Raw genomic sequence first — 27,296 nt, 5'->3', positions numbered from 1 at the left:
TATTAACAGGGTGATCTCAAAACGGCTGGCTCAATGCGACATCTGCTTTACACAGAATGGGCGGAGGTGTCCAAATGCCTCAAATATCAGCCTTTAGATTATGTGAAAGACTACTTCGGTGTTAAGATAGGTAAGTGTCCTTTATAATTACAAAAGACAATATAAAAACAATACTATGATGTTTATTCTGAAGGCAGAAATTCTAAATTTAGAGCTGACAAAAACTCAAAATCTTTGTTTAAAAATCGACTCTATGGGTGTTTCTCTAATCCTCGTTTTTCACTGACAAAATTTATAATTTGACAGCTCTAAAATTGGAATCTGTTCCTTTAGAATCGACATATAGGTAAAACAATTTTTTTACAAACTATGCCTCGTTTTAGCTTCAAAGCTTTCAGTTTCAATTTCTTATGTTTTTTGTGTACTTCAACAATTTTATTGAAATATATTATCACTTTCAGGTTTATATTTCGCGTGGCTGGGCTTCTACACGCACATGCTGATCCCGGCGGCCGTGGTCGGGCTCATCTGCTTCATCTACTCCGCTGCCACCATCTACTCCAATGTGCCTAGGTATTTACAACACTACAGACAGTTTTGACACGATTCCGATCCCTTCTTTTCTGGAAATGTTCAGTACATATAGGGGCGAATACCACTCAGGTATCATATACAGTGTAACTCTGAGAGAAGTCAGATTTCTTTGTCCAACACTATAAAACCTGTGTAGATAGTTCTGCATTGTCGAATGTAAATTTTCGTTTCGTTACTTCGCCACCTTAGAAATAAAAAAACATTTTCGCATAGATTTAATTTTACTCCTATTCAAAAACCTCACCTTAAATATTCAACTATTCCCAGCGAGGAGGTATGCAACTACAACTCCACCATCAAGATGTGTCCGCTCTGTGACTATTTCTGCGAGTACTGGGACCTGAAGGACACGTGCATACAGTCGCGCATCACGTACCTGTTCGACAACCCCACCACTGTGTTCTTCGCTATATTCATGAGCTTTTGGGGTGAGTTTTATTTGTTTACATATCTGCTGTCCGTAGCTGTTGCCACTGGATATAGGCCTCTCCCAAGGAGCGCTACAAATACAACACTCTGTCTTCATCCAGCCACTACCGGCTATCTGTCTAAGGCCATGAAATGCTAATACGACTATACGCATCCTGATATGTTTAAGAAAGAAAGAAAGAAATAATATATATAATTAGACTTTTGACAGAAAACTTAAACGACGGTGACGACGGTAAACTTTTCTAGGGAAGCGTGGAATGCCCTCCGACCGCATAATCGTATTAGCTGTTTATCGGAATTATCTTAACTAAAATCGCGTTATATAAGAAACTTTCACCCTCAACCAAACCAACCCCACCACCTCTAACACCACCCCCACATTCCAGCGGCATGTTTCCTGGAGCTATGGAAGCGGTATTCAGCCGAGATGACGCACCGCTGGGACCTCACCGGCTTCGACGTGTACGAGGAACACCCGCGCCCGCAGTACCTGGCGAGGCTGGCGCACGTCAAGCGGAACCATGTGAGTGTGTCTAGTGTGTGTACGAGGAGCAGCCGCGCCCGCAGTACCTGGCGAGGCTGGCGCACGTCAAGCGGAACCATGTGAGTGTGTCTAGTGTGTGTACGAGGAGCAGCCGCGCCCGCAGTACCTGGCGAGGCTGGCGCACGTCAAGCGGAACCATGTGAGTGTGTCTAGTGTGTGTACGAGGAGCAGCCGCGCCCGCAGTACCTGGCGAGGCTGGCGCACGTCAAGCGGAACCATGTGAGTGTGTCTAGTGTGTGTACGAGGAGCAGCCGCGCCCGCAGTACCTGGCGAGGCTGGCGCACGTCAAGCGGAACCATGTGAGTGTGTCTAGTGTGTGTACGAGGAGCAGCCGCGCCCGCAGTACCTGGCGAGGCTGGCGCACGTCAAGCGGAACCATGTGAGTGTGTCTAGTGTGTGTACGAGGAGCAGCCGCGCCCGCAGTACCTGGCGAGGCTGGCGCACGTCAAGCGGAACCATGTGAGTGTGTCTAGTGTGTGTACGAGGAGCAGCCGCGCCCGCAGTACCTGGCGAGGCTGGCGCACGTCAAGCGGAACCATGTGAGTGTGTCTAGTGTGTGTACGAGGAGCAGCCGCGCCCGCAGTACCTGGCGAGGCTGGCGCACGTCAAGCGGAACCATGTGAGTGTGTCTAGTGTGTGTACGAGGAACACCCGCGCCCGCAGTACCTGGCGAGGCTGGCGCACGTCAAGCGGAACCATGTGAGTGTGTCTAGTGTGTGTACGAGGAGCAGCCGCGCCCGCAGTACCTGGCGAGGCTGGCGCACGTCAAGCGGAACCATGTGAGTGTGTCTAGTGTGTGTACGAGGAGCAGCCGCGCCCGCAGTACCTGGCGAGGCTGGCGCACGTCAAGCGGAACCATGTGAGTGTGTCTAGTGTGTGTACGAGGAGCAGCCGCGCCCGCAGTACCTGGCGAGGCTGGCGCACGTCAAGCGGAACCATGTGAGTGTGTCTAGTGTGTGTACGAGGAGCAGCCGCGCCCGCAGTACCTGGCGAGGCTGGCGCACGTCAAGCGGAACCATGTGAGTGTGTCTAGTGTGTGTACGAGGAACACCCGCGCCCGCAGTACCTGGCGAGGCTGGCGCACGTCAAGCGGAACCATGTGAGTGTGTCTAGTGTGTGTACGAGGAGCAGCCGCGCCCGCAGTACCTGGCGAGGCTGGCGCACGTCAAGCGGAACCATGTGAGTGTGTCTAGTGTGTGTACGAGGAGCAGCCGCGCCCGCAGTACCTGGCGAGGCTGGCGCACGTCAAGCGGAACCATGTGAGTGTGTCTAGTGTGTGTACGAGGAGCAGCCGCGCCCGCAGTACCTGGCGAGGCTGGCGCACGTCAAGCGGAACCATGTGAGTGTGTCTAGTGTGTGTACGAGGAGCAGCCGCGCCCGCAGTACCTGGCGAGGCTGGCGCACGTCAAGCGGAACCATGTGAGTGTGTCTAGTGTGTGTACGAGGAGCAGCCGCGCCCGCAGTACCTGGCGAGGCTGGCGCACGTCAAGCGGAACCATGTGAGTGTGTCTAGTGTGTGTACGAGGAGCAGCCGCGCCCGCAGTACCTGGCGAGGCTGGCGCACGTCAAGCGGAACCATGTGAGTGTGTCTAGTGTGTGTACGAGGAGCAGCCGCGCCCGCAGTACCTGGCGAGGCTGGCGCACGTCAAGCGGAACCATGTGAGTGTGTCTAGTGTGTGTACGAGGAGCAGCCGCGCCCGCAGTACCTGGCGAGGCTGGCGCACGTCAAGCGGAACCATGTGAGTGTGTCTAGTGTGTGTACGAGGAGCAGCCGCGCCCGCAGTACCTGGCGAGGCTGGCGCACGTCAAGCGGAACCATGTGAGTGTGTCTAGTGTGTGTACGAGGAGCAGCCGCGCCCGCAGTACCTGGCGAGGCTGGCGCACGTCAAGCGGAACCATGTGAGTGTGTCTAGTGTGTGTACGAGGAGCAGCCGCGCCCGCAGTACCTGGCGAGGCTGGCGCACGTCAAGCGGAACCATGTGAGTGTGTCTAGTGTGTGTACGAGGAGCAGCCGCGCCCGCAGTACCTGGCGAGGCTGGCGCACGTCAAGCGGAACCATGTGAGTGTGTCTAGTGTGTGTACGAGGAGCAGCCGCGCCCGCAGTACCTGGCGAGGCTGGCGCACGTCAAGCGGAACCATGTGAGTGTGTCTAGTGTGTGTACGAGGAGCAGCCGCGCCCGCAGTACCTGGCGAGGCTGGCGCACGTCAAGCGGAACCATGTGAGTGTGTCTAGTGTGTGTACGAGGAGCAGCCGCGCCCGCAGTACCTGGCGAGGCTGGCGCACGTCAAGCGGAACCATGTGAGTGTGTCTAGTGTGTGTACGAGGAGCAGCCGCGCCCGCAGTACCTGGCGAGGCTGGCGCACGTCAAGCGGAACCATGTGAGTGTGTCTAGTGTGTGTACGAGGAGCAGCCGCGCCCGCAGTACCTGGCGAGGCTGGCGCACGTCAAGCGGAACCATGTGAGTGTGTCTAGTGTGTGTACGAGGAGCAGCCGCGCCCGCAGTACCTGGCGAGGCTGGCGCACGTCAAGCGGAACCATGTGAGTGTGTCTAGTGTGTGTACGAGGAGCAGCCGCGCCCGCAGTACCTGGCGAGGCTGGCGCACGTCAAGCGGAACCATGTGAGTGTGTCTAGTGTGTGTACGAGGAGCAGCCGCGCCCGCAGTACCTGGCGAGGCTGGCGCACGTCAAGCGGAACCATGTGAGTGTGTCTAGTGTGTGTACGAGGAGCAGCCGCGCCCGCAGTACCTGGCGAGGCTGGCGCACGTCAAGCGGAACCATGTGAGTGTGTCTAGTGTGTGTACGAGGAGCAGCCGCGCCCGCAGTACCTGGCGAGGCTGGCGCACGTCAAGCGGAACCATGTGAGTGTGTCTAGTGTGTGTACGAGGAGCAGCCGCGCCCGCAGTACCTGGCGAGGCTGGCGCACGTCAAGCGGAACCATGTGAGTGTGTCTAGTGTGTGTACGAGGAGCAGCCGCGCCCGCAGTACCTGGCGAGGCTGGCGCACGTCAAGCGGAACCATGTGAGTGTGTCTAGTGTGTGTACGAGGAGCAGCCGCGCCCGCAGTACCTGGCGAGGCTGGCGCACGTCAAGCGGAACCATGTGAGTGTGTCTAGTGTGTGTACGAGGAGCAGCCGCGCCCGCAGTACCTGGCGAGGCTGGCGCACGTCAAGCGGAACCATGTGAGTGTGTCTAGTGTGTGTACGAGGAGCAGCCGCGCCCGCAGTACCTGGCGAGGCTGGCGCACGTCAAGCGGAACCATGTGAGTGTGTCTAGTGTGTGTACGAGGAGCAGCCGCGCCCGCAGTACCTGGCGAGGCTGGCGCACGTCAAGCGGAACCATGTGAGTGTGTCTAGTGTGTGTACGAGGAGCAGCCGCGCCCGCAGTACCTGGCGAGGCTGGCGCACGTCAAGCGGAACCATGTGAGTGTGTCTAGTGTGTGTACGAGGAGCAGCCGCGCCCGCAGTACCTGGCGAGGCTGGCGCACGTCAAGCGGAACCATGTGAGTGTGTCTAGTGTGTGTACGAGGAGCAGCCGCGCCCGCAGTACCTGGCGAGGCTGGCGCACGTCAAGCGGAACCATGTGAGTGTGTCTAGTGTGTGTACGAGGAGCAGCCGCGCCCGCAGTACCTGGCGAGGCTGGCGCACGTCAAGCGGAACCATGTGAGTGTGTCTAGTGTGTGTACGAGGAGCAGCCGCGCCCGCAGTACCTGGCGAGGCTGGCGCACGTCAAGCGGAACCATGTGAGTGTGTCTAGTGTGTGTACGAGGAGCAGCCGCGCCCGCAGTACCTGGCGAGGCTGGCGCACGTCAAGCGGAACCATGTGAGTGTGTCTAGTGTGTGTACGAGGAGCAGCCGCGCCCGCAGTACCTGGCGAGGCTGGCGCACGTCAAGCGGAACCATGTGAGTGTGTCTAGTGTGTGTACGAGGAGCAGCCGCGCCCGCAGTACCTGGCGAGGCTGGCGCACGTCAAGCGGAACCATGTGAGTGTGTCTAGTGTGTGTACGAGGAGCAGCCGCGCCCGCAGTACCTGGCGAGGCTGGCGCACGTCAAGCGGAACCATGTGAGTGTGTCTAGTGTGTGTACGAGGAGCAGCCGCGCCCGCAGTACCTGGCGAGGCTGGCGCACGTCAAGCGGAACCATGTGAGTGTGTCTAGTGTGTGTACGAGGAGCAGCCGCGCCCGCAGTACCTGGCGAGGCTGGCGCACGTCAAGCGGAACCATGTGAGTGTGTCTAGTGTGTGTACGAGGAGCAGCCGCGCCCGCAGTACCTGGCGAGGCTGGCGCACGTCAAGCGGAACCATGTGAGTGTGTCTAGTGTGTGTACGAGGAGCAGCCGCGCCCGCAGTACCTGGCGAGGCTGGCGCACGTCAAGCGGAACCATGTGAGTGTGTCTAGTGTGTGTACGAGGAGCAGCCGCGCCCGCAGTACCTGGCGAGGCTGGCGCACGTCAAGCGGAACCATGTGAGTGTGTCTAGTGTGTGTACGAGGAGCAGCCGCGCCCGCAGTACCTGGCGAGGCTGGCGCACGTCAAGCGGAACCATGTGAGTGTGTCTAGTGTGTGTACGAGGAGCAGCCGCGCCCGCAGTACCTGGCGAGGCTGGCGCACGTCAAGCGGAACCATGTGAGTGTGTCTAGTGTGTGTACGAGGAGCAGCCGCGCCCGCAGTACCTGGCGAGGCTGGCGCACGTCAAGCGGAACCATGTGAGTGTGTCTAGTGTGTGTACGAGGAGCAGCCGCGCCCGCAGTACCTGGCGAGGCTGGCGCACGTCAAGCGGAACCATGTGAGTGTGTCTAGTGTGTGTACGAGGAGCAGCCGCGCCCGCAGTACCTGGCGAGGCTGGCGCACGTCAAGCGGAACCATGTGAGTGTGTCTAGTGTGTGTACGAGGAGCAGCCGCGCCCGCAGTACCTGGCGAGGCTGGCGCACGTCAAGCGGAACCATGTGAGTGTGTCTAGTGTGTGTACGAGGAGCAGCCGCGCCCGCAGTACCTGGCGAGGCTGGCGCACGTCAAGCGGAACCATGTGAGTGTGTCTAGTGTGTGTACGAGGAGCAGCCGCGCCCGCAGTACCTGGCGAGGCTGGCGCACGTCAAGCGGAACCATGTGAGTGTGTCTAGTGTGTGTACGAGGAGCAGCCGCGCCCGCAGTACCTGGCGAGGCTGGCGCACGTCAAGCGGAACCATGTGAGTGTGTCTAGTGTGTGTACGAGGAGCAGCCGCGCCCGCAGTACCTGGCGAGGCTGGCGCACGTCAAGCGGAACCATGTGAGTGTGTCTAGTGTGTGTACGAGGAGCAGCCGCGCCCGCAGTACCTGGCGAGGCTGGCGCACGTCAAGCGGAACCATGTGAGTGTGTCTAGTGTGTGTACGAGGAGCAGCCGCGCCCGCAGTACCTGGCGAGGCTGGCGCACGTCAAGCGGAACCATGTGAGTGTGTCTAGTGTGTGTACGAGGAGCAGCCGCGCCCGCAGTACCTGGCGAGGCTGGCGCACGTCAAGCGGAACCATGTGAGTGTGTCTAGTGTGTGTACGAGGAGCAGCCGCGCCCGCAGTACCTGGCGAGGCTGGCGCACGTCAAGCGGAACCATGTGAGTGTGTCTAGTGTGTGTACGAGGAGCAGCCGCGCCCGCAGTACCTGGCGAGGCTGGCGCACGTCAAGCGGAACCATGTGAGTGTGTCTAGTGTGTGTACGAGGAGCAGCCGCGCCCGCAGTACCTGGCGAGGCTGGCGCACGTCAAGCGGAACCATGTGAGTGTGTCTAGTGTGTGTACGAGGAGCAGCCGCGCCCGCAGTACCTGGCGAGGCTGGCGCACGTCAAGCGGAACCATGTGAGTGTGTCTAGTGTGTGTACGAGGAGCAGCCGCGCCCGCAGTACCTGGCGAGGCTGGCGCACGTCAAGCGGAACCATGTGAGTGTGTCTAGTGTGTGTACGAGGAGCAGCCGCGCCCGCAGTACCTGGCGAGGCTGGCGCACGTCAAGCGGAACCATGTGAGTGTGTCTAGTGTGTGTACGAGGAGCAGCCGCGCCCGCAGTACCTGGCGAGGCTGGCGCACGTCAAGCGGAACCATGTGAGTGTGTCTAGTGTGTGTACGAGGAGCAGCCGCGCCCGCAGTACCTGGCGAGGCTGGCGCACGTCAAGCGGAACCATGTGAGTGTGTCTAGTGTGTGTACGAGGAGCAGCCGCGCCCGCAGTACCTGGCGAGGCTGGCGCACGTCAAGCGGAACCATGTGAGTGTGTCTAGTGTGTGTACGAGGAGCAGCCGCGCCCGCAGTACCTGGCGAGGCTGGCGCACGTCAAGCGGAACCATGTGAGTGTGTCTAGTGTGTGTACGAGGAGCAGCCGCGCCCGCAGTACCTGGCGAGGCTGGCGCACGTCAAGCGGAACCATGTGAGTGTGTCTAGTGTGTGTACGAGGAGCAGCCGCGCCCGCAGTACCTGGCGAGGCTGGCGCACGTCAAGCGGAACCATGTGAGTGTGTCTAGTGTGTGTACGAGGAGCAGCCGCGCCCGCAGTACCTGGCGAGGCTGGCGCACGTCAAGCGGAACCATGTGAGTGTGTCTAGTGTGTGTACGAGGAGCAGCCGCGCCCGCAGTACCTGGCGAGGCTGGCGCACGTCAAGCGGAACCATGTGAGTGTGTCTAGTGTGTGTACGAGGAGCAGCCGCGCCCGCAGTACCTGGCGAGGCTGGCGCACGTCAAGCGGAACCATGTGAGTGTGTCTAGTGTGTGTACGAGGAGCAGCCGCGCCCGCAGTACCTGGCGAGGCTGGCGCACGTCAAGCGGAACCATGTGAGTGTGTCTAGTGTGTGTACGAGGAGCAGCCGCGCCCGCAGTACCTGGCGAGGCTGGCGCACGTCAAGCGGAACCATGTGAGTGTGTCTAGTGTGTGTACGAGGAGCAGCCGCGCCCGCAGTACCTGGCGAGGCTGGCGCACGTCAAGCGGAACCATGTGAGTGTGTCTAGTGTGTGTACGAGGAGCAGCCGCGCCCGCAGTACCTGGCGAGGCTGGCGCACGTCAAGCGGAACCATGTGAGTGTGTCTAGTGTGTGTACGAGGAGCAGCCGCGCCCGCAGTACCTGGCGAGGCTGGCGCACGTCAAGCGGAACCATGTGAGTGTGTCTAGTGTGTGTACGAGGAGCAGCCGCGCCCGCAGTACCTGGCGAGGCTGGCGCACGTCAAGCGGAACCATGTGAGTGTGTCTAGTGTGTGTACGAGGAGCAGCCGCGCCCGCAGTACCTGGCGAGGCTGGCGCACGTCAAGCGGAACCATGTGAGTGTGTCTAGTGTGTGTACGAGGAGCAGCCGCGCCCGCAGTACCTGGCGAGGCTGGCGCACGTCAAGCGGAACCATGTGAGTGTGTCTAGTGTGTGTACGAGGAGCAGCCGCGCCCGCAGTACCTGGCGAGGCTGGCGCACGTCAAGCGGAACCATGTGAGTGTGTCTAGTGTGTGTACGAGGAGCAGCCGCGCCCGCAGTACCTGGCGAGGCTGGCGCACGTCAAGCGGAACCATGTGAGTGTGTCTAGTGTGTGTACGAGGAGCAGCCGCGCCCGCAGTACCTGGCGAGGCTGGCGCACGTCAAGCGGAACCATGTGAGTGTGTCTAGTGTGTGTACGAGGAGCAGCCGCGCCCGCAGTACCTGGCGAGGCTGGCGCACGTCAAGCGGAACCATGTGAGTGTGTCTAGTGTGTGTACGAGGAGCAGCCGCGCCCGCAGTACCTGGCGAGGCTGGCGCACGTCAAGCGGAACCATGTGAGTGTGTCTAGTGTGTGTACGAGGAGCAGCCGCGCCCGCAGTACCTGGCGAGGCTGGCGCACGTCAAGCGGAACCATGTGAGTGTGTCTAGTGTGTGTACGAGGAGCAGCCGCGCCCGCAGTACCTGGCGAGGCTGGCGCACGTCAAGCGGAACCATGTGAGTGTGTCTAGTGTGTGTACGAGGAGCAGCCGCGCCCGCAGTACCTGGCGAGGCTGGCGCACGTCAAGCGGAACCATGTGAGTGTGTCTAGTGTGTGTACGAGGAGCAGCCGCGCCCGCAGTACCTGGCGAGGCTGGCGCACGTCAAGCGGAACCATGTGAGTGTGTCTAGTGTGTGTACGAGGAGCAGCCGCGCCCGCAGTACCTGGCGAGGCTGGCGCACGTCAAGCGGAACCATGTGAGTGTGTCTAGTGTGTGTACGAGGAGCAGCCGCGCCCGCAGTACCTGGCGAGGCTGGCGCACGTCAAGCGGAACCATGTGAGTGTGTCTAGTGTGTGTACGAGGAGCAGCCGCGCCCGCAGTACCTGGCGAGGCTGGCGCACGTCAAGCGGAACCATGTGAGTGTGTCTAGTGTGTGTACGAGGAGCAGCCGCGCCCGCAGTACCTGGCGAGGCTGGCGCACGTCAAGCGGAACCATGTGAGTGTGTCTAGTGTGTGTACGAGGAGCAGCCGCGCCCGCAGTACCTGGCGAGGCTGGCGCACGTCAAGCGGAACCATGTGAGTGTGTCTAGTGTGTGTACGAGGAGCAGCCGCGCCCGCAGTACCTGGCGAGGCTGGCGCACGTCAAGCGGAACCATGTGAGTGTGTCTAGTGTGTGTACGAGGAGCAGCCGCGCCCGCAGTACCTGGCGAGGCTGGCGCACGTCAAGCGGAACCATGTGAGTGTGTCTAGTGTGTGTACGAGGAGCAGCCGCGCCCGCAGTACCTGGCGAGGCTGGCGCACGTCAAGCGGAACCATGTGAGTGTGTCTAGTGTGTGTACGAGGAGCAGCCGCGCCCGCAGTACCTGGCGAGGCTGGCGCACGTCAAGCGGAAACATTTGAGTGTGTGAGGATTAGGATCAGGATTAGACCGTTTTGTAAACTTTAGTGTGGTTTTACAGTGACGCTTTTGCCAGCGCGGTTGGCAAACGTGACCCGTAAGTTAAACTATGTAACGATCGACGAAACTAGAGACGCAATCGCTTAGGGCGAGGTACGGTCAGGTGCAAAGAAACCCTCATACTAACAATGCTTCTGAGGGGGGTCTGTTTTGCTTCGTCGCTGCCGCTGCTTTTTCACCGCTTACATGGACATGGACTAGGCCTAAAAAAAACCCTTCCTTCATTGGAAGGAGACCCGTTCCCCAGCAGTGGGGACGTAATGGGTCGTGATGACATGCACTCCACTTATTTATTCCACTGGCCCAAGGATCGAAGCCTGGCTAGAGCGAAAATTTGTACACAGATTTATTCATATGCCACCAAACATCACTTCAGGCCTATCAAAGCAGACCCTCGCCAAGCCATCAACCAATCAAACTCTTCCTTTCCAGATGAACGTGGTAACGGGCCAATTGGAGCCTCAAGTTCCGTTCTGGCGCATGCGCGTGCCCGCCTCTCTCATGTCATTCAGCGTCGTGGCGCTGCTAGTGTTGCTAGCGCTGGCAGCGGTGTTGGGGGTCGTGTTATACAGGATGTCGCTACTGGGAGCCAATATACTGCGGCAGAATGACAATGTGCTCATCACGTATAACCCGATCATGTTCACGAGTGCCACGGCCGCCGGGATAAATTTGCTGCTGATTTGCGTGTTTAATTATGTGAGTATTTTTTAATCTCTTCAGTAATTCTTTAGGAAAAGTTAGAACCTTTACGATTATTTTGTAGCCCGTCTGTTTTAATGTCAAGAATCGGAAAACCCACAATCTCAAGAACACGTGAAGCTTTCATTTTAAAATTTAAGGGCCTTACCACTAAAACTTAGGGTGGCTTGCACAACAAAGATAATCAAAATTAAATGTATGACCTCTTGCTCTGAAATTATACCTACTGTCAGAGCAAGAGACAAACAATTTAATTTTGATTAACTTTGTTGTGCAAGACGCCCTTAGACACGTGCTATCGCCTTCTAAATGTGTAAATTTTTGATTTATACCTCATTAAACAAGGTTTTTTTTTATAATACCAGTAAGTAACTAACTTTTTAAATTCCTTGATAAAGTTGGAAAATTCCCATTTTCTACTACCTACCACATACTTTACCACCCCACTACCCCACCAGATATACCAGTACCTAGCGGAATGGCTGACCGAGCGCGAGCTGCTGCGAACTCAGACCGAGTTCGACGACTCGCTCACTCTCAAGATATACCTGCTCCAGTTCGTCAACTACTACGCTTCGATCTTCTACATCGCGTTCTTCAAGGGCAAGTTCGTTGGCCGCCCCGGGGAATATGTGCGGCTGTTCGGGCATAGACAGGAGGAGGTTGGTGCTTTTTATTCATTTTTGAGTGGTGGTTAATGTTTATGTTCTTTTTAATGAGAAATAACAGGGCTGGACCAGGATTTGTCACCGTCGGCCGTTGTGAAAGGGCTAGCCGGTCAGATTAGTTGTCAGATACATACTAATCTTACCGGCTTTCCCTTTCACAACGGCTTCTGTGCGCGCCGGAAGTGTATGAGGGACTGTTGATACGCCTAACGTCACTCGGGAAAACTCTTTTTGTACACAGCTTATTATGGTTTGATGTAATGTGTAGTTAGTAAAGAAACAATATACATATATATAAAAAAAATTGTGACAAGTGTGGGATGCGGCCATAAATATTCTATGATTTTATAGTTTAATTTTTGTCAAAAAAGTGCAAAATATTCCGCCCCCGGGTGGGCTCGAACCACCAACCTTTCGGTTAACAGCCGAACGCGCTAGCCAATTGCGCCACGGAGGCGATGGCTTTACGTGCCAAATGTCTCTATAAAAATAGTCAGCGCGTTTATCTACGTATTGTTATGATTTGAATTATTGATTCAGCTGTTTTTATCGAAGAAATTAGGCAACACAACGTGTGGTAAACTGACGTTTCATAATTTATATTGTGTGCTGAGTTAATCGATTATTTCGCTAACTTAACATTATTTATACTTACTAATTTTATTTCAATTAATGACTAACTGAAATTTCAAATGGATTTTAAGCGGACGTAAATTTGCAGAAGAGGAGGTCTTATGACTCTTTAATTCATTTGATACAGTATTTTCATGCTATTTAAATATAAATTTACTGAATGGCTTGGCATAATGGAACAAATCCAATTTATTTAGTAACTAATATTTGACTACTGAGTCTTCTGACTCATTAGTTACTAGAATAATTAAGCATTATTATAATAGACAAGGAACATTCAGTAATAATAATTTGTAAAGAAATTAAAAATTGTAAAGCATTGAACATATTTTAAATTTACACAATAATATTATAAAAACGTTTTTATCTACAGAAAATGCAAAAAGTTACGCCCCCGGGTGGGCTCGAACCACCAACCTTTCGGTTAACAGCCGAACGCGCTAGCCAATTGCGCCACGGAGGCGACGGAAATCGTGACGAAAAATACCATTATAGTCTATGAAGCTTTTTATCTATGCTATGCTCTGAATTTTTTTATCGTAAAAATATTCTACTTCGTTTTATTTGATTGAACTATGAATACTTATAAGCGATAGCGAATCAGAAAGAATGAAGAAGCGTATTATGTTCTCTAATAAAAACCCTTTATGTTCCGCCATCCAATAGAACGGCGCAATCAAATAAATTACATACTTACCATCAAATATCGAGAGGTTCATATTTAACAACAAATCAATCAATCCAAAATTAAATTTACAAACTCCTCTCTCCCACCTCAGTGCTCGCCCGGCGGCTGTCTCCTCGAGCTGTCCATCCAGCTGGCCATCATCATGGTGGGCAAGCAGGTCATCAACACCGCCGTGGAGATGACCACGCCGCGCCTGCTCAAGTGGTACAACATCATACGCACTATAGGCAGGAAAAACGTGTAAGTTTTATATTTTTATACTGTCAATTATTTTACGTGTTCTTATGGAATTAACTATATGTTTCTGCGATTCTTATCCAGCCTTTGACTATCTTCCTAGGTCGTTGGCCTTTCGGTACATTAATTGATGAAAATCAATCGTTTAAATTTGTGGCTTTTGATTGATATCAAATATGTTTGTTACAGGATACACAGCCCACTGCAATGGGTGAAAGACTTTAAGCTAGTCGACTTCGGTAACATGGGACTGTTTCCTGAATATTTAGAAATGGGTGAGTATGAAACTACCTACATGTTGTTTATTGTGTATTAAAGTTATGTGTTATCATATTTTTTAACTTTGTTTTTTTTTAATACTATATCATTAGCCCATAATCTTCCACTGCCGAACATAGCGTCAATTCACACGTACCACAACCACACCACGTCGCAGCGACATAATGTGGTCAAGCTGTGGTTACGTGTGAATTGTCTGACAGCGGCTTTTTGCAGTTGCGTTGTGGCAGCGACAAAATGTCGATGTGGTTGCGTTGTCGCTGTCATTGCGATGTGGTAACCACGTCGTCGTGTGCAGTTAATACGGAGAACAGGTTGCCGCGGTGCCGCCGCCGTGGCGGCGTTGCCGTTGCGATGTGGTTGCGTTGTGGTTGCGATGTGGTTGCGATGTGGTCGTATTACACAGGTGGTCGATAACAACGGCAAAATGTGGCACGTGTGAATTGGATTATTTATTGTCAATACAAAATATACGTGCCCGACCACACGGCGTGGTTGTGGTGTGGTTGTGGTACGTCTGAATTGACCCATAGGCTCTAGGTGCTCCACAACACTCTGTCTTTTGCCTCCCTCATCCAGCCACTACCGGTTACCCGTCTAAGGTCGTCGGTCCGTCTGGCTGGAGGAGGCTGGCTCCACGTTATAATTAAATTCAGATTACAGATTTTAAGAGTAGTAGCCTGTAACCTTAGTTTTCTGACGAATTACCTTTCGTTCTGTTCCTACTACTTATTAACAGCAAAATAAATTACCCCCGCAGTTCTCCAATACGGCTTCGTCACCATATTCGTGGCCGCCTTCCCCCTCGCCCCTCTCTTCGCCCTTCTCAACAACGTGCTGGAGATGAGACTCGACGCCAAGAAGTTTCTCTCCTGCTATAGACGCCCCGTGCCGCATAGGGTCAATGATATCGGCGTGTGGTACCGGATATTGGATTCTATCGGGAAGCTCAGTATCATTACGAATGTGAGTATTCTGTGAGTGACTCTCAGGTTAATTTTGGTTTATTAAATATTGGCAGCCGCGCTCCGCAGAAATGATACAGAATCACGTGCAAAATTTATCGTAGTAATTTCAAATAAATTTATTTACCCCTCACGCAAAAATGAATGCAGTTATTTCTAATCTTGCTATCGTAACACCACTGACACAGTAGCTCTCTATTAAAAATCCACAGCGTCGCTCGCCTGTAAAAAATCTGACAGATCCATACAAGTTACGTCAGATTTGACAACGAGCTTACTTACAACGAGCTGCTTATGGATTGTTAATTGGTAATGTTCGGTGGTGGTAACCCCACTGTTTTTATTGACACTGTATTCACCTCCACCTCGTCTCCATTCCAGGGCTTCATTATAGCGTTCACGTCAGACTTCATTCCTCGCCTGGTGTACCAGTACCACAATGGCGGCTCTTTAGCCAACTACGTGAACCACACGCTGGCGGACTTCGACACGAGCGTGCTGGAGCACCCGCCGCCGCCGGGGAAGAGCCAGTATAACCTCACTACTTGCAGGTCAGTTCATAAATATGAATACATCTGTGGGGACATCTCACACACAGCCATCCGACTACGAGCTAAGCACAGAGAAACACGGGCATTGCCCTTTTTATATTTGCCGCACATCCATGAACGTTACTGTGCGACCGTGAGGGTACTATGTATTACTGTGCGCGTGCGACAGAGAAAACATAAAAAGGCCAATTTTGGCTATGCTTACGAACCGTGCTCTAGTCAGAGAGCCTGTAATATCCAAAAAGCCAATTTTGTCCCAACGGCTCTCAGTTCTTTGGCGGGCTTGACTACTTCTCTTCGTTGATATGCAATGTATGTGGTTTCAGTTTCCCGGGCTACTGGTACGCGTCTACAAGCGACGACTACGACCGCAGCAGCTGGTACTGGCACGTCATGGGCGCCAGGCTCGCCTTCGTCGTCGTGTTTGAGGTTAGTAGACAAAACAAAAGTTGCAGTTCACTGGTTTCGAGTTATCGAGTGCTAAGGATAAGTTTTGTTACGTCTTGCATGAAATACAGGCGGGAAAAAATATGATGATTCTCAGTTAAGGTATTTTAAATACCTATTCAAGTTTAAAAATAACTGCCACATAGGTACAGTTTTTTTTTAATTATTGTTTTTTTTTTATATCTACATTTATCATACGACCTTATCCTAACCAAATTTTTCCCCCAACAGAACGTAGTGGCGCTAGTCATGATAATCGTGAAATGGGCGATTCCCGACATGTCCTGCGAGCTTCGCGACCGCATCCGCCGCGAGGCGTTCGTAATAAACACGGTCCTGATGGACGAGACCAGGGCGCGGTCGCAGGCGGGAGGCACCCTGGACCGGGACAGCCGCCACCAAGGTTCATGCACGCCTAAACTGTAACGGGTTATGGTAGAGTATCGCCGCTGCTTCTTATTTCTGTCTCTTTCTGTTTTCGTACACTAACACTGTTGACGGTTCACTGGTTTGTTGGGTGGAAGCGGGCGCGATGCGATTTTGTTTTGATTCTGTCTGAAGACATGATGTAATGTTGGATTAGATTGATGTTTTAAATGTAAAAGACCAGTGAACTATGAACAGATAAGACTGTTTTATGAGTGTGTGTGTGAGGATAAATACAACAGACGTAGAGATTATTCAAGTTCAGTACATTTGAGATTGAGTTAAAAGAGTGTTTAACATGGTTTGAAGATTTTATAACTACCTATCTAGATAGTAAATGTAACCATGTTTTGTGTTAGTGTAAATTTTTGCTTTTACATCGGCTTTCTAAATCTGAATGCCAAAAATCATCACACATTATACGGGGATTACGGGGCGGCTTGCTTTAGTATTGTATTTGCAAAATATACATTCAAGATATAATTAAAATATTTTTTTAAATATAGCTTAGTTTCCAGTTGCATTCGGGGACAGACACGCTCATCGCAGTCATAGGTTCATTGTCACACTTTATTGATACACAGCAGACAAGCCCAATGACATCTGTCCATCCATACTTAAAAGTTTATGAATTATTAAAAAAACATACTCATAAAAAATCTTTACATATCCGTCAAGTGTGACTTTGGCCTTAGTTTACTTATTACTAGGCGACAGCTTAAATGTCGGGGGGCTTGTCGCTCACGTCCGTAGGTACAAACCCTAGTTACCCTACACGTGCCCCCTGGGTGGTGCTAACGAGTGACAACGCCGAATGTCGGGCGGCGGTAAATCGACCCGACCTCCTCTCCTAGCAGAGGCGGCGATCTCTCGCCGTAAAAAAGGAGAATCACCAACACGCCTGCCAAGCGCGGTGATTATGGCAAATACACCTCCTAATGATGGAAAAAACAAAGCCCCGGCCCCCAGTCCCCGGCAGCCCCGCTATCCCGGACTCCGGTAGCGGTCACGGTAACGGCGGGGCAGGGGGTGCGAAGAATCTCCGGCAGAGAGTCGGCTACCAGCCCAACCGACCCTTGCACCTGGCAACATATAACGCACGGACACTGAGGGAAGACGTGAAGATAGAGGAGCTGGAAGAGGAAATCAGCAAGTTAAAATGGGACATTATAGGGTTATCCGAAGTCCGACGAGAGGGAGAGGATACGGAAATTCTCCAGTCCGGAAACTTGCTGTACCACCGGGAGGGCGACCAACTGTCCCAAGGGGGTGTCGGGTTCATCGTCAACAAGTCCCTCGTCAACAACATCGTTGAAATCGGAAGTGTGTCGACACGGGTTGCGTACCTCATCCTGAGAATATCTAAACGATACTCAATGAAGGTCATACAGGTTTACGCACCCACATCTAAGCACACCGATGATGAGGTCGAACTTGCGTATGAAGACGTATCGTCTGCCCTGTGTAAGTTCACTACTCATTTCACGGTGGTGATGGGAGACTTTAACGCGAAACTCGGAAAACAAGAAGGCGGCGAGACGAAAGTGGGGTCACATGGATTTGGAGTCAGGAACCATCGTGGGCAAATGCTGGCTGACTTCTTGGAGAAGGAGGGCCTCTATATGATGAACTCCTTCTACAAGAAGAAGCCACAAAGGAAGTGGACGTGGATTAGCCCCGATGGGAAGACTAAAAACGAGATCGACTTCATATTGACGGATAAGAAGCACATATTCAATGATGTCTCAGTGATCAGTAGGGTTAAGACCGGCAGCGATCACCGACTCGTAAGAGGCACTTTGAATATAAACTGCAAAATAGAACGCTCCCGTCTAATGAAGTCCACGCTCCGTCCTACTCCTGCTCAAATCCAGGATCCCGAAAGCTTTCAGTCTGAGCTTTGCGACCGCCTGATATGTTTAGAGAATTGCGTTACAGTTGACGATTTAAATAATAGGTTTGTGGAAACTGTCCGAGAGGTAGGATCGAAATATTTTTCGTCCCGAACCAACCGAGGACCTCAAAAACTCTCAGATGGGACTCTGAGTCTCATAAGAGAACGGAGAGAAATGAGGTTGCAGTCTTCAGTTGATATGGTCGAATACAGACGTCTAAACAGACAGATCGCCAAAGCAAGACGTTGCGATATGAGACGCTACAATTGCAAGCGCATTCAAGACGCAATAGAGCAAAACAAGGGCTCCAAAGTCTTTGCTAGAGATCGATCTGTTCGGCAGACTCTGTTGACCCAACTGAAGACCGACACTGGCAACACCGTTTCATCAGTGCCCGAAATTCTGGGAGAAATTGAGAGATTCTACGGACAGTTATACACCACAACACAAAACCCTATTACCAGCGGTGCCCACGACAGCCGAGCGCCACTCACCCGACACTATACCGAAGATATTCCGGACGTCAGTCTAGACGAGATTAGTATGGCTCTCAAACAGCTAAAAAACAACAAAGCTCCGGGAGATGATGGAATAACGACAGAACTTCTGAAAGCCGGCGGTAGACCGATTTTAATAGCACTTCGGAGGCTGTTTAATTCCGTCATACTCGAAGGCACAAGCCCGGAGGCATGGAGCAGAAGTGTAGTGACTTTGTTCTTCAAGAAAGGCAACAAAGCCCTATTGAAGAATTATAGACCCATTGCACTTCTGAGCCATGTGTACAAGCTGTTTTCGAGAGTTATTACGAATCGTCTCGAGCAAAGACTCGACGACTTCCAGCCACCCGAACAAGCCGGGTTCCGAAAAGGCTATAGTACCATAGATCACATACACACGCTTCGGCAGGTTATACAGAAGACCGAGGAGTATAATCTACCTTTATGTCTAGCGTTTGTGGACTATGAGAAAGCCTTTGATTCTATTGAGCTCTGGGCGATGCTTCAATCCCTTCAGCGGTGCCATATAGACTATCGCTATATCGAGGTGTTGAGATGTATGTACAATGCTGCCACAATGTCAGTTCGATTACACGAACATAGCACAAAACCGATCCAGTTGCAAAGGGGCGTGAGACAGGGAGATGTTATTTCTCCGAAACTGTTCACCTGTGCACTGGAAGATGTTTTTAAGCTTGTAGAGTGGAAAAGACTGGGCATTAACGTCAATGGCGAATATATCTCTCATCTACGATTTGCTGATGACATAGTTATTATGGCGGAAACGCTGGAGGAGTTAGGCGAAATGCTCACAGACCTCAATGATGCCTCTAAACAAGTTGGGCTGAAAATGAACATGGACAAGACAAAGGTCATGTCGAACGAACATGTTTCATCATCGCCCGTAACTGTAGGAGGTGTCACCATCGAAGTTGTTGATCAGTATCCCTACCTAGGACAAGTGATCCGATTAGGTAAATCCAACTTCGATAAAGAGGTAGCTCGTAGAATCCAACTCGGATGGGCAGCGTTCGGGAAATTACGACACATCTTCACTGAAAACATACCTCAGTGTCTGAAAACAAAAGTTTTCAATCAGTGCGTGTTGCCAGTGATGACTTATGGAGCCGAGACGTGGTGCTTCACCAAAGGGCTTATCCACAAGCTCAGAGTTGCTCAGCGTGCTATGGAAAGGGCTATGTTAGGCGTGTCCCTGCGAGATAGGATTCGTAATGAAGAAATCCGCAGGAGAACTAAAGTTACCGACATAGCCAAAAGGATTAGCACGCTGAAGTGGCAATGGGCTGGCCACGTAGCCCGCAGAGCCGACGACCGATGGAGTAGAAAGGTTCTGGAGTGGAGACCCCGTGTCGGCAAACGGCGTGTCGGTCGCCCCCCAACCCGTTGGTCTGATGATCTGCGGAAGGTAGCGGGAAGCCGCTGGATGCAGATGGCGGGTGACCGTTTGGGGTGGCGATCGTTAGGAGAGGCCTATGTCCAACAGTGGACTACGGAAGGCTGAGAGAGAGAGAGAGAGCTTAAATGTGGCCATTATTTTCTTTCTACAAACAAAAGTAAGTTATGGCCACAGCATAACATGAATTTAAAAACACATTTATCAGCTCAAAGTGTGTAGTGTTCGCGACATTTATAGTCTTGATGGAACCTTGGATCATCGTGGACGATATACTTACATGAAACGCAGTAGAATGGTATGGCTATTGGCTCTCATTAAAAAAAACATCACCTCATTGGTTGATAACGTCCCTCCACGGTGATCCTATTGGTGACAAATTCAAGTAGAGCCGCGAACTATCGTGAACTACATCTTCTACGGTAAAATGTCATCAAGATAAATCTAATAATAGAACCACAGATGCAGACTTTTGCAGTACACTCAGTGAGTTTTTCTACATACATAAAATATATTGAATAACAACTGCATGATAAAGTAAATACTTATTAATCTTATTATGATATCACTAATCACATTTCAATCACTAACATGAAAAAAACAAAGCACTCACGAGGAATTTAAACTTTGAAAAAGCTAGTTAACCAATCCGACAATATTGTCCGTGAAATTAATGAAACACTGCATATATGATATTTTAAAGCTTTGACACGGTTTCCTAGAACCAACTTACATGTCCAAATAAACAAAATAAATATCTTGCAACAAATACTATGTTTTAAATTCCTCACCAATCACTAATTTGGCAAGTTTGGTTTGGCTTTAAAGTTAAAACACAACTAATCAGTAGTTAGATGAACATGTAAAATGCATTTTAGCCTCCAAAAGAGCTTAATGCTGTTCACTCTCTTATTCTTTATTTAGTAATACTATGGCGGGCTTTATCACATTACATTTTTGTAGTTTGAAACCCAATCACCGTGTTCTTTTTACACAATTTAATTCACGATAAAATAAACAAAAATAAGAATTCGCTTAAAAAGTAAGTATACCTACAGATAAGTTTTCTTAATTTATCCATGCTTGCAGGATCCTGGTGAAGGATATACCTACACGAAGCATAGTATGGCCATAGACAATTATCTATTTGTCTATGGTATGGCAAACGACAATGCTACTACAGAAGTATATACCGCGCTCATTCTCTAGACAGACAAGAATTTTGTCGCTCATGCGTGCAGAAGAATAGTTTTTTTAGAATTTGGAATACAGTTACTAAATTAAACATAAGAACGCACCATAACACACGTAACAACAACTTATTTTTACTTTTTAATCCCAACTGTCACTTTTCCCGCCACACAGGTGAGACAGAGACAATAGCGGAGGGGCACTGGAACAACTTGCTTTCAGCCAGCCTGTCCGGCTCGGACTTCGACTTGGCTGCTCACGGCGACCACCAGGACATCCCCGCGGGCATCAGCAAGCACGTGGTGTCGGAACAACCGCCCGAGCCAGGGCCCGGCCCTACGCATGTGTAGCGGGCCGAATTCAATACTCTGTGTATAATGATCTTGAATTTTATTTTAGAATAGGAGATGGAAAAGTGCGGTCAGGAATTTTATTAATATGATGCAAGCAGCACATATTTGATTTCAGTCACATTATCTCGCAGTCAGGGGAAATATGTAGGTAGTTTGTTCGGAATGTTAAATCATTGAAATTCCGTTTTTAATTTTGCTTTCCATGTCTCGATACCTAAACAGTTATCCTCGAATATATTTTAACAATTCATAGTACTTAATACAAAGGTCGATTACTGAACTTGTTATTGACACTGTAAACACAAGATTTAACATAAAATTTAAAGACATAATTAAAAACAAACGATGATATTTATCGTTTTTACACTATATATTATTATCTTTCTTCGGTAAATCATCCGTACAAAACAATATATAATAATTTAAGTCAGTATATGAACTCGTATATGAATCTCAGTTATATTTATTCATTAGTCACTACAGAGAATTAAATATTTGTATTTATTAACTGTTATACTTGTAAGCATACTTATTTATACTTTTTATCGGTTCGTAATGAAATAAAAAGTTATTTTTACACACTTTTAAAGCAACTATGATTCAAAATATATTTTTTAAACTTTCTCGATTTTAAATACTGCTTCAGAAAGAATGTTAAAATAATAATATACACTGCCTATGTGACTTACAAAAATTTAGGTATTTTATAAAAGGAGAATAGGAGACATAATAATCAATTTTAGGTGGAAATAGTTTTTTTTCGTAGTAAAGACTTGCTTTATGTTGCTGTATGATTGGAGTAATTTTTTTGTGAACTAAAATTATTAAAATTACAAGGCTCTGAAACTGTTATCTTAGGAAGCTAAAATGGTAGACTAGAAGGTCAGGTTATAATGGTTTCAAAAACGGAGTCATAAAAATCTGTCAATAGTCAGTACTATCGACAACCTCGCTTAGGTAATAAATATCTCTAAATATACAGCTGTTATTATAATATGTATTCTAAATTTTATTATGTTGATAACATGCTAAAGACCTAAATATCGAGTAAGTAGCCTGGCTAATTTAACATAAATTTGTTTTTAATTTTTTGGTGCTGTGGCTTAGCAAATATTATTAATGATTTGTTACTATTATGTACTATTAACGTAAGTTTTTACGTAATCGTGGGTAAAATGTTGTTTATTGCTGTTCAAAGATTTTTATAACTAGTCATGTAAGATTATGTTTTCCTGTATATCACGTTATTCATTAGATGTTTCCCCCTATATGTAATTAATTAATTACGCTCATACTTATGTATCTTTAATATCGCATAAAGTATCTACCTCGGAACTTTCGTATCGTAAATTGCCATAAAAAATGTGTATCCATAATAATAATATGTTATCCATATATTTTTTATAAAAAAAACCTATCGAGTGTCGACAGATTGATAATGTGAAACAATTTATTTATTGGTATCTAATTTAGTAATTAAGGTGTTTGATTTTTATATAATTTTTCAAGAATATAAAAAGTACTTTAGGTATGTGTAACAAAAAAATACCTCCATGTTTGGAGATTTTTACAACGCTTCATGTTTTAGAAGCATATTGCAAGTTGCATGTAGCAATTTAAATTAGAATACTTTATAACTATACTTATTTATAATGCGAAGTATCTAATTAGACCACGTTCAGGTGAAAAGCGTTTTGCTAACGAGCATTTACAACTATATACATTTTTTTCCGTGCGACGCGCGTTACCATGTGGGCAGTCTGAACAAAGTGTATGTAGTTGTAAACGCGCGTAAGTAAAACGCGCGTTGAGCGCTTGTCACCTGAACGTACTTTTATTGTAATAGAATAAAACTATATTCATGCTCTTTTTTGTTGGACTTGTTTGTTAAAACTCAAGAACTCAGTAAGTAAATGCGCACAAAAGAAAAAGTTGATATTCATCATATGGAATAGGCGGTGTCGAGTCCATGAACTATGATATAGATTTAAAAGCTCAGTTAACTAAATAAACATAGAATGTCGACTGTTTGAACGGCACTAAAAGTCAAAACTTGTGTGTTCCTCGTCAGTTTACGCACAAGCCCTTTGTAATTTGTGATATTTTTTCTATACCTATATGTATTGAACAATATGTACTTTAGTTTTCCTTACACAATAAACCAACAACATCTCATCAAGTAATCTCTTCCAATATAAAAGATATTACAAGCAAGTCCAAAAGTTGATGTTAACTTGTGATAGTGATTAGACGCTGTCCAGACGCTTTAACTGTTGAAATTTAAATGCTTAGTGCTCGTGTTAATGTTAACCAAATAGTTTGAGACGCTTCAATGTAAGTTTACAAATATATACGTTTAAGATCATTATTTTTCTCGTTTACTTTTATATTCGGTAATAACTACCCTATAACTTTTTATTACATCCAAAAATAAGTAGGTTCTCAAAGTTTAAAAATTACTTAGGTGAGTACTTTATGTTAGATACTGTTAAAATTTTTACGAGTGTACCTACTAGCTTCCCTGATTATACTTCACAGCGCTATATTTTGTGTAAGTACCCCATCCGCTACGTCTTCTGCATGCGGAGTGCAAGTTATTACACCGTTCGAATCGTCACGTCGCTATAATTTTTTTTAAACAGACGATTACTGCTTTTTCTGTCGCACATTTCCGATATTGTCAGAGTAAAATGGGTCACGTTAGGTCATGTTAGGACTTATAGCAACGCAGCAAAATAATTTCAGTACTCGTTTGTTAAAAATACTAGATGATAGTAAATGCAAATGGTATGGCGCTGTAGACTCGACACCTCGCGGTATACATGCTGCATATTATCTGAAAGAAATTTGCGTCAATTTTCACTGGTCAATCGGTTAAGAAAAACCTACACCAGGCCCTCGGAACAAAAAAACGTTTTCAGTCGCTACTACCTTCAGTCCAACTCCAGTATTTTAGTCAGTCGCGTTTCAGACGCCACGCGCGGCAGACGTCCGCAAACTCCACACGTACCTACTCGTAAAATACGTGCTAAAGTGAAATCAAATAACAGTGCTGAAGTTGGAAGTGCTTTTAATTGGAGAGCGATGAAAATGTGTTTTCTTTTAAAAGTACCCACATAACTTTTTGGGTTGAGTTTCAATGTGAGGTGTTCTCCCGTAAGTGATCGCTTTTAGCGATAAGGCCGCCGGTGGTGTATTCTGGGTGAGTATTACTTTTCACTCACTTTTATGCTATGTATCAAAATAGTGTGTAATTTTATTATTTAGAAAGCTAAAAATCTTTCAACCAAGTTCGTAGTTTTCAGGAAAAAAAAACTACCCTCTTATTTTATGAAATCAAGTAATTAAGTGTGTGCGTCTGTGTTTAAACAATAGCCTACATAAAACCTCATAAATATATATATTTTTTTTATAAAATAAGTAGGTATTTAAAGTACCCTAAACTCTTGAACACTATTTTTGAAAAAAACTGGTTGATAAGTACTCTTAATTATTCTTTCGTCCATGCTATGAAATGGGCATCGGCTGGTTATAACAACCTTGATATTTATTGCTATTCTCATCAATAAAGTCGATCTGCAATCTCATCCTAACTGCTATAAAAAACTGCAATAAAAATAATTTATTTACTCTATTATTCTCCGGCAACTGAGGCAAATAGATAGAAACATGTAGGTATGTATACATATGTATAAACAAAACATATTTTAAATTAATTACTTGACCGTTATTCGAAGCTTAAACCATTGAGATAGGCCCTTCAGTTTACCTTGCATTTTCCCTTGAGCTCTACGTCATTTCCGTCGTTTGGTTTAGCCATATTTGACATCACCGGCAGGGCGCTCGCGACGAGTCAAGCGAGTGCCTATTCCTAGATCAATTGGCGTTCAGATCTTGCCGGCGACGGTCGCATCCAGCAAACAGGTGAGTACCTTTTGAAACTTTTTTCAAACATGTTTGCTGTGCTACCGTCTTATATTTTCCCTTTTATATTTTGATTTATTTTAATCAAAATATACAATAATATATAAAATCTGTGTGTTCAATAGTGCTCGTATAAATAATTTAAATTCTGTTTATCGTGGTTTAGCTCCTATTGGATATTAAATATGATAAAATGGCTTTATTTTTTAAAATTTTTTTGTAAGAGTTAACCACGTGGCGATTTTTATTTGCTTAATTTTATACAAAATTTGAAAGTGAATTTATATAACGGTTCTACCGTTCGTGTGTTTAATATTTGCTTTTTCTGTTTTTATTTCATGTGTTTTTCTACGTCTATTTGCAAAGTTGTTCGGTGATAAAAGTAATTTATTTACAAAATCAGTAGTAACGATGGAACCAGCCGTCCCTGGCCCATCGGGGGCTAACAAAAGGTCTCGAAATAAAGAGCGTTCTTCGAGCAGTAGCAGTTCTTGCAATAGTTCTTGTTCAGAGGCAAGTTCGTCTGATTCAAATAAAAAACAACGTCGCAGCCGGCGTAAAAAACAAAGGAGGGGCAAACGGCACAGTAGTTCCACGCAGATGATTAAAGACCTTGCAAAAGAACTCAGTGATTTACGGAAACAATTGTTGCCAAATAATCAATCTGCACAACCTGACTTAGACGAAATATCTCTCAGCTCTGAGGTTAGTGGTGAACTTTATGATCAAAATAACGATACCATAGCCGATTGCACATCAAATAATACGGGTGATTTCAATTTAAATATAGAAACGAAATTAAAGGAATCCGCAGTTCCGAAAACGTGTGATCATTATTTGAGAATTTTAAATGAGATTCAACGTTTTAATAGTGAGGAATGGTCGGAAATACGTTACTCTGACACACAAAAACAATATAATCACACTCCTGGTTTTGTTGAGTTAGAGGCAAATGATGAAATAAAGGCCTACGATACTTTACGCCATTTAATATACGCGGACAAATCATATGCTGGTTTAACATATTGTGTTCTAAAACAGAGGGAAGTGTTACAAGAAAAATTACGCGATTTTCTTTCATGGGCTAAAACTAGTGAGGGTTCGCTAAATTTTGACAATATAAGTGACAAAATGACTGATATTTTCGTAAATGGCGAATATAGCAAGGTTTCTGCGGATTTGCTACAACTTGTGTGCGGCCATAGGGCGGAGACTGTTGAGATGCGCCGGGATGCCATCATAAATTCCGTTAAAGACCCCCTGGTAAAAACTGCAATCCGAAAAGTGCCTCCGTCAGTTAAACACTTATTTGAAGCTGATAAGTTGAGTGCTACCTTAGAAAAAGCCGGTGGTGTTAAAAAGGCTTTTTGGGCTGCTGGTAAAATAAATACGTCCGCTTCTCAAGCACGACGGCCAGCCCACCGCCCCCCGCAGGGGTCCCAAAAATATCCGTACCAGCCCTCGCAGGGTATCTCACCGTCACAATACGGGCCTTCGCAAGGTACCCTCAATGTGCAAAATCCTCCCTCGCAGGGAGGACATACCATAACAAACCGGCAATATCCTTCGCCTGCATATGACCGTAATTATCCCCAGCGGGGTTCATTTCGCTCTCGTGGGTCAAAACAGGGAAACCAAAGATCTCAACGAGGTGGTCGTAACCATAAACAAGCCAAATCCGGTTTCCAAGGAACAAACCATCGTAAGTATTGACTCGCTGAACTTCAAAGCAGGACAGTTAGTAAGGTTTTATCGAAATTGGGTGACAATGAATGCACCACCACACATCCTCAAGATCATAAAAGGGTATCGCATACCGTTCAAACAAAAGCCACCATTGATAATGCCTCATCTATGCAACGTAAAAGCGCTTCACACTCAACCTTCAGAAGATATGACCTTGGTCGTCAAACAAATGTTAAGCACGGGAGTTCTCCAGCCTGTTGCACCTTCTCCGAGTTTTATATCAACTCTCTTTCTCGTCCCAAAGAGCGACGGATCGCCTCGTCCGATTT

The 27,296-nt window shown here is 48.0% G+C and overlaps 1 protein-coding gene and 2 non-coding genes across 3 annotated transcripts in view; 1 reads left to right on the top strand and 2 right to left on the bottom strand.

Annotated features, from left to right (window-relative positions):
• LOC119691210 (anoctamin-1) overlaps window positions 1–23,725 on the top strand; it is a 36,343-nt gene extending 12,618 nt beyond the window's left edge. The window contains exons 10-22 of the mRNA XM_048625741.1: window positions 10–130; window positions 462–573; window positions 862–1,022; window positions 1,413–1,549; window positions 10,844–11,110; window positions 11,572–11,775; window positions 13,194–13,342; window positions 13,529–13,614; window positions 14,379–14,584; window positions 14,965–15,134; window positions 15,461–15,563; window positions 15,813–15,984; window positions 21,179–23,725. Coding sequence (XP_048481698.1) covers window positions 10–130; window positions 462–573; window positions 862–1,022; window positions 1,413–1,549; window positions 10,844–11,110; window positions 11,572–11,775; window positions 13,194–13,342; window positions 13,529–13,614; window positions 14,379–14,584; window positions 14,965–15,134; window positions 15,461–15,563; window positions 15,813–15,984; window positions 21,179–21,354 — 2,064 coding nt within the window. The 3' untranslated portion in view covers window positions 21,355–23,725. The remainder of the gene's footprint in view (window positions 1–9; window positions 131–461; window positions 574–861; window positions 1,023–1,412; window positions 1,550–10,843; window positions 11,111–11,571; window positions 11,776–13,193; window positions 13,343–13,528; window positions 13,615–14,378; window positions 14,585–14,964; window positions 15,135–15,460; window positions 15,564–15,812; window positions 15,985–21,178) is intronic.
• On the bottom strand, window positions 12,165–12,238 carry Trnan-guu. The gene has a single exon. It is a non-coding gene; the product is annotated as a tRNA-Asn (tRNA).
• On the bottom strand, window positions 12,804–12,877 carry Trnan-guu. Its single transcript has one exon. It is a non-coding gene; the product is annotated as a tRNA-Asn (tRNA).
• Window positions 23,726–27,296: the final 3,571 nt, after the last annotated feature.

The sequence above is a fragment of the Plutella xylostella genome, chromosome 15 (assembly GCF_932276165.1).
Source record: "Plutella xylostella chromosome 15, ilPluXylo3.1, whole genome shotgun sequence".
NCBI classification, from domain to species: Eukaryota; Metazoa; Arthropoda; class Insecta; order Lepidoptera; family Plutellidae; genus Plutella; species Plutella xylostella.
Note: the sequence above shows the minus strand (reverse complement) of the source record. Positions and strands in the feature narration are given on the sequence as shown.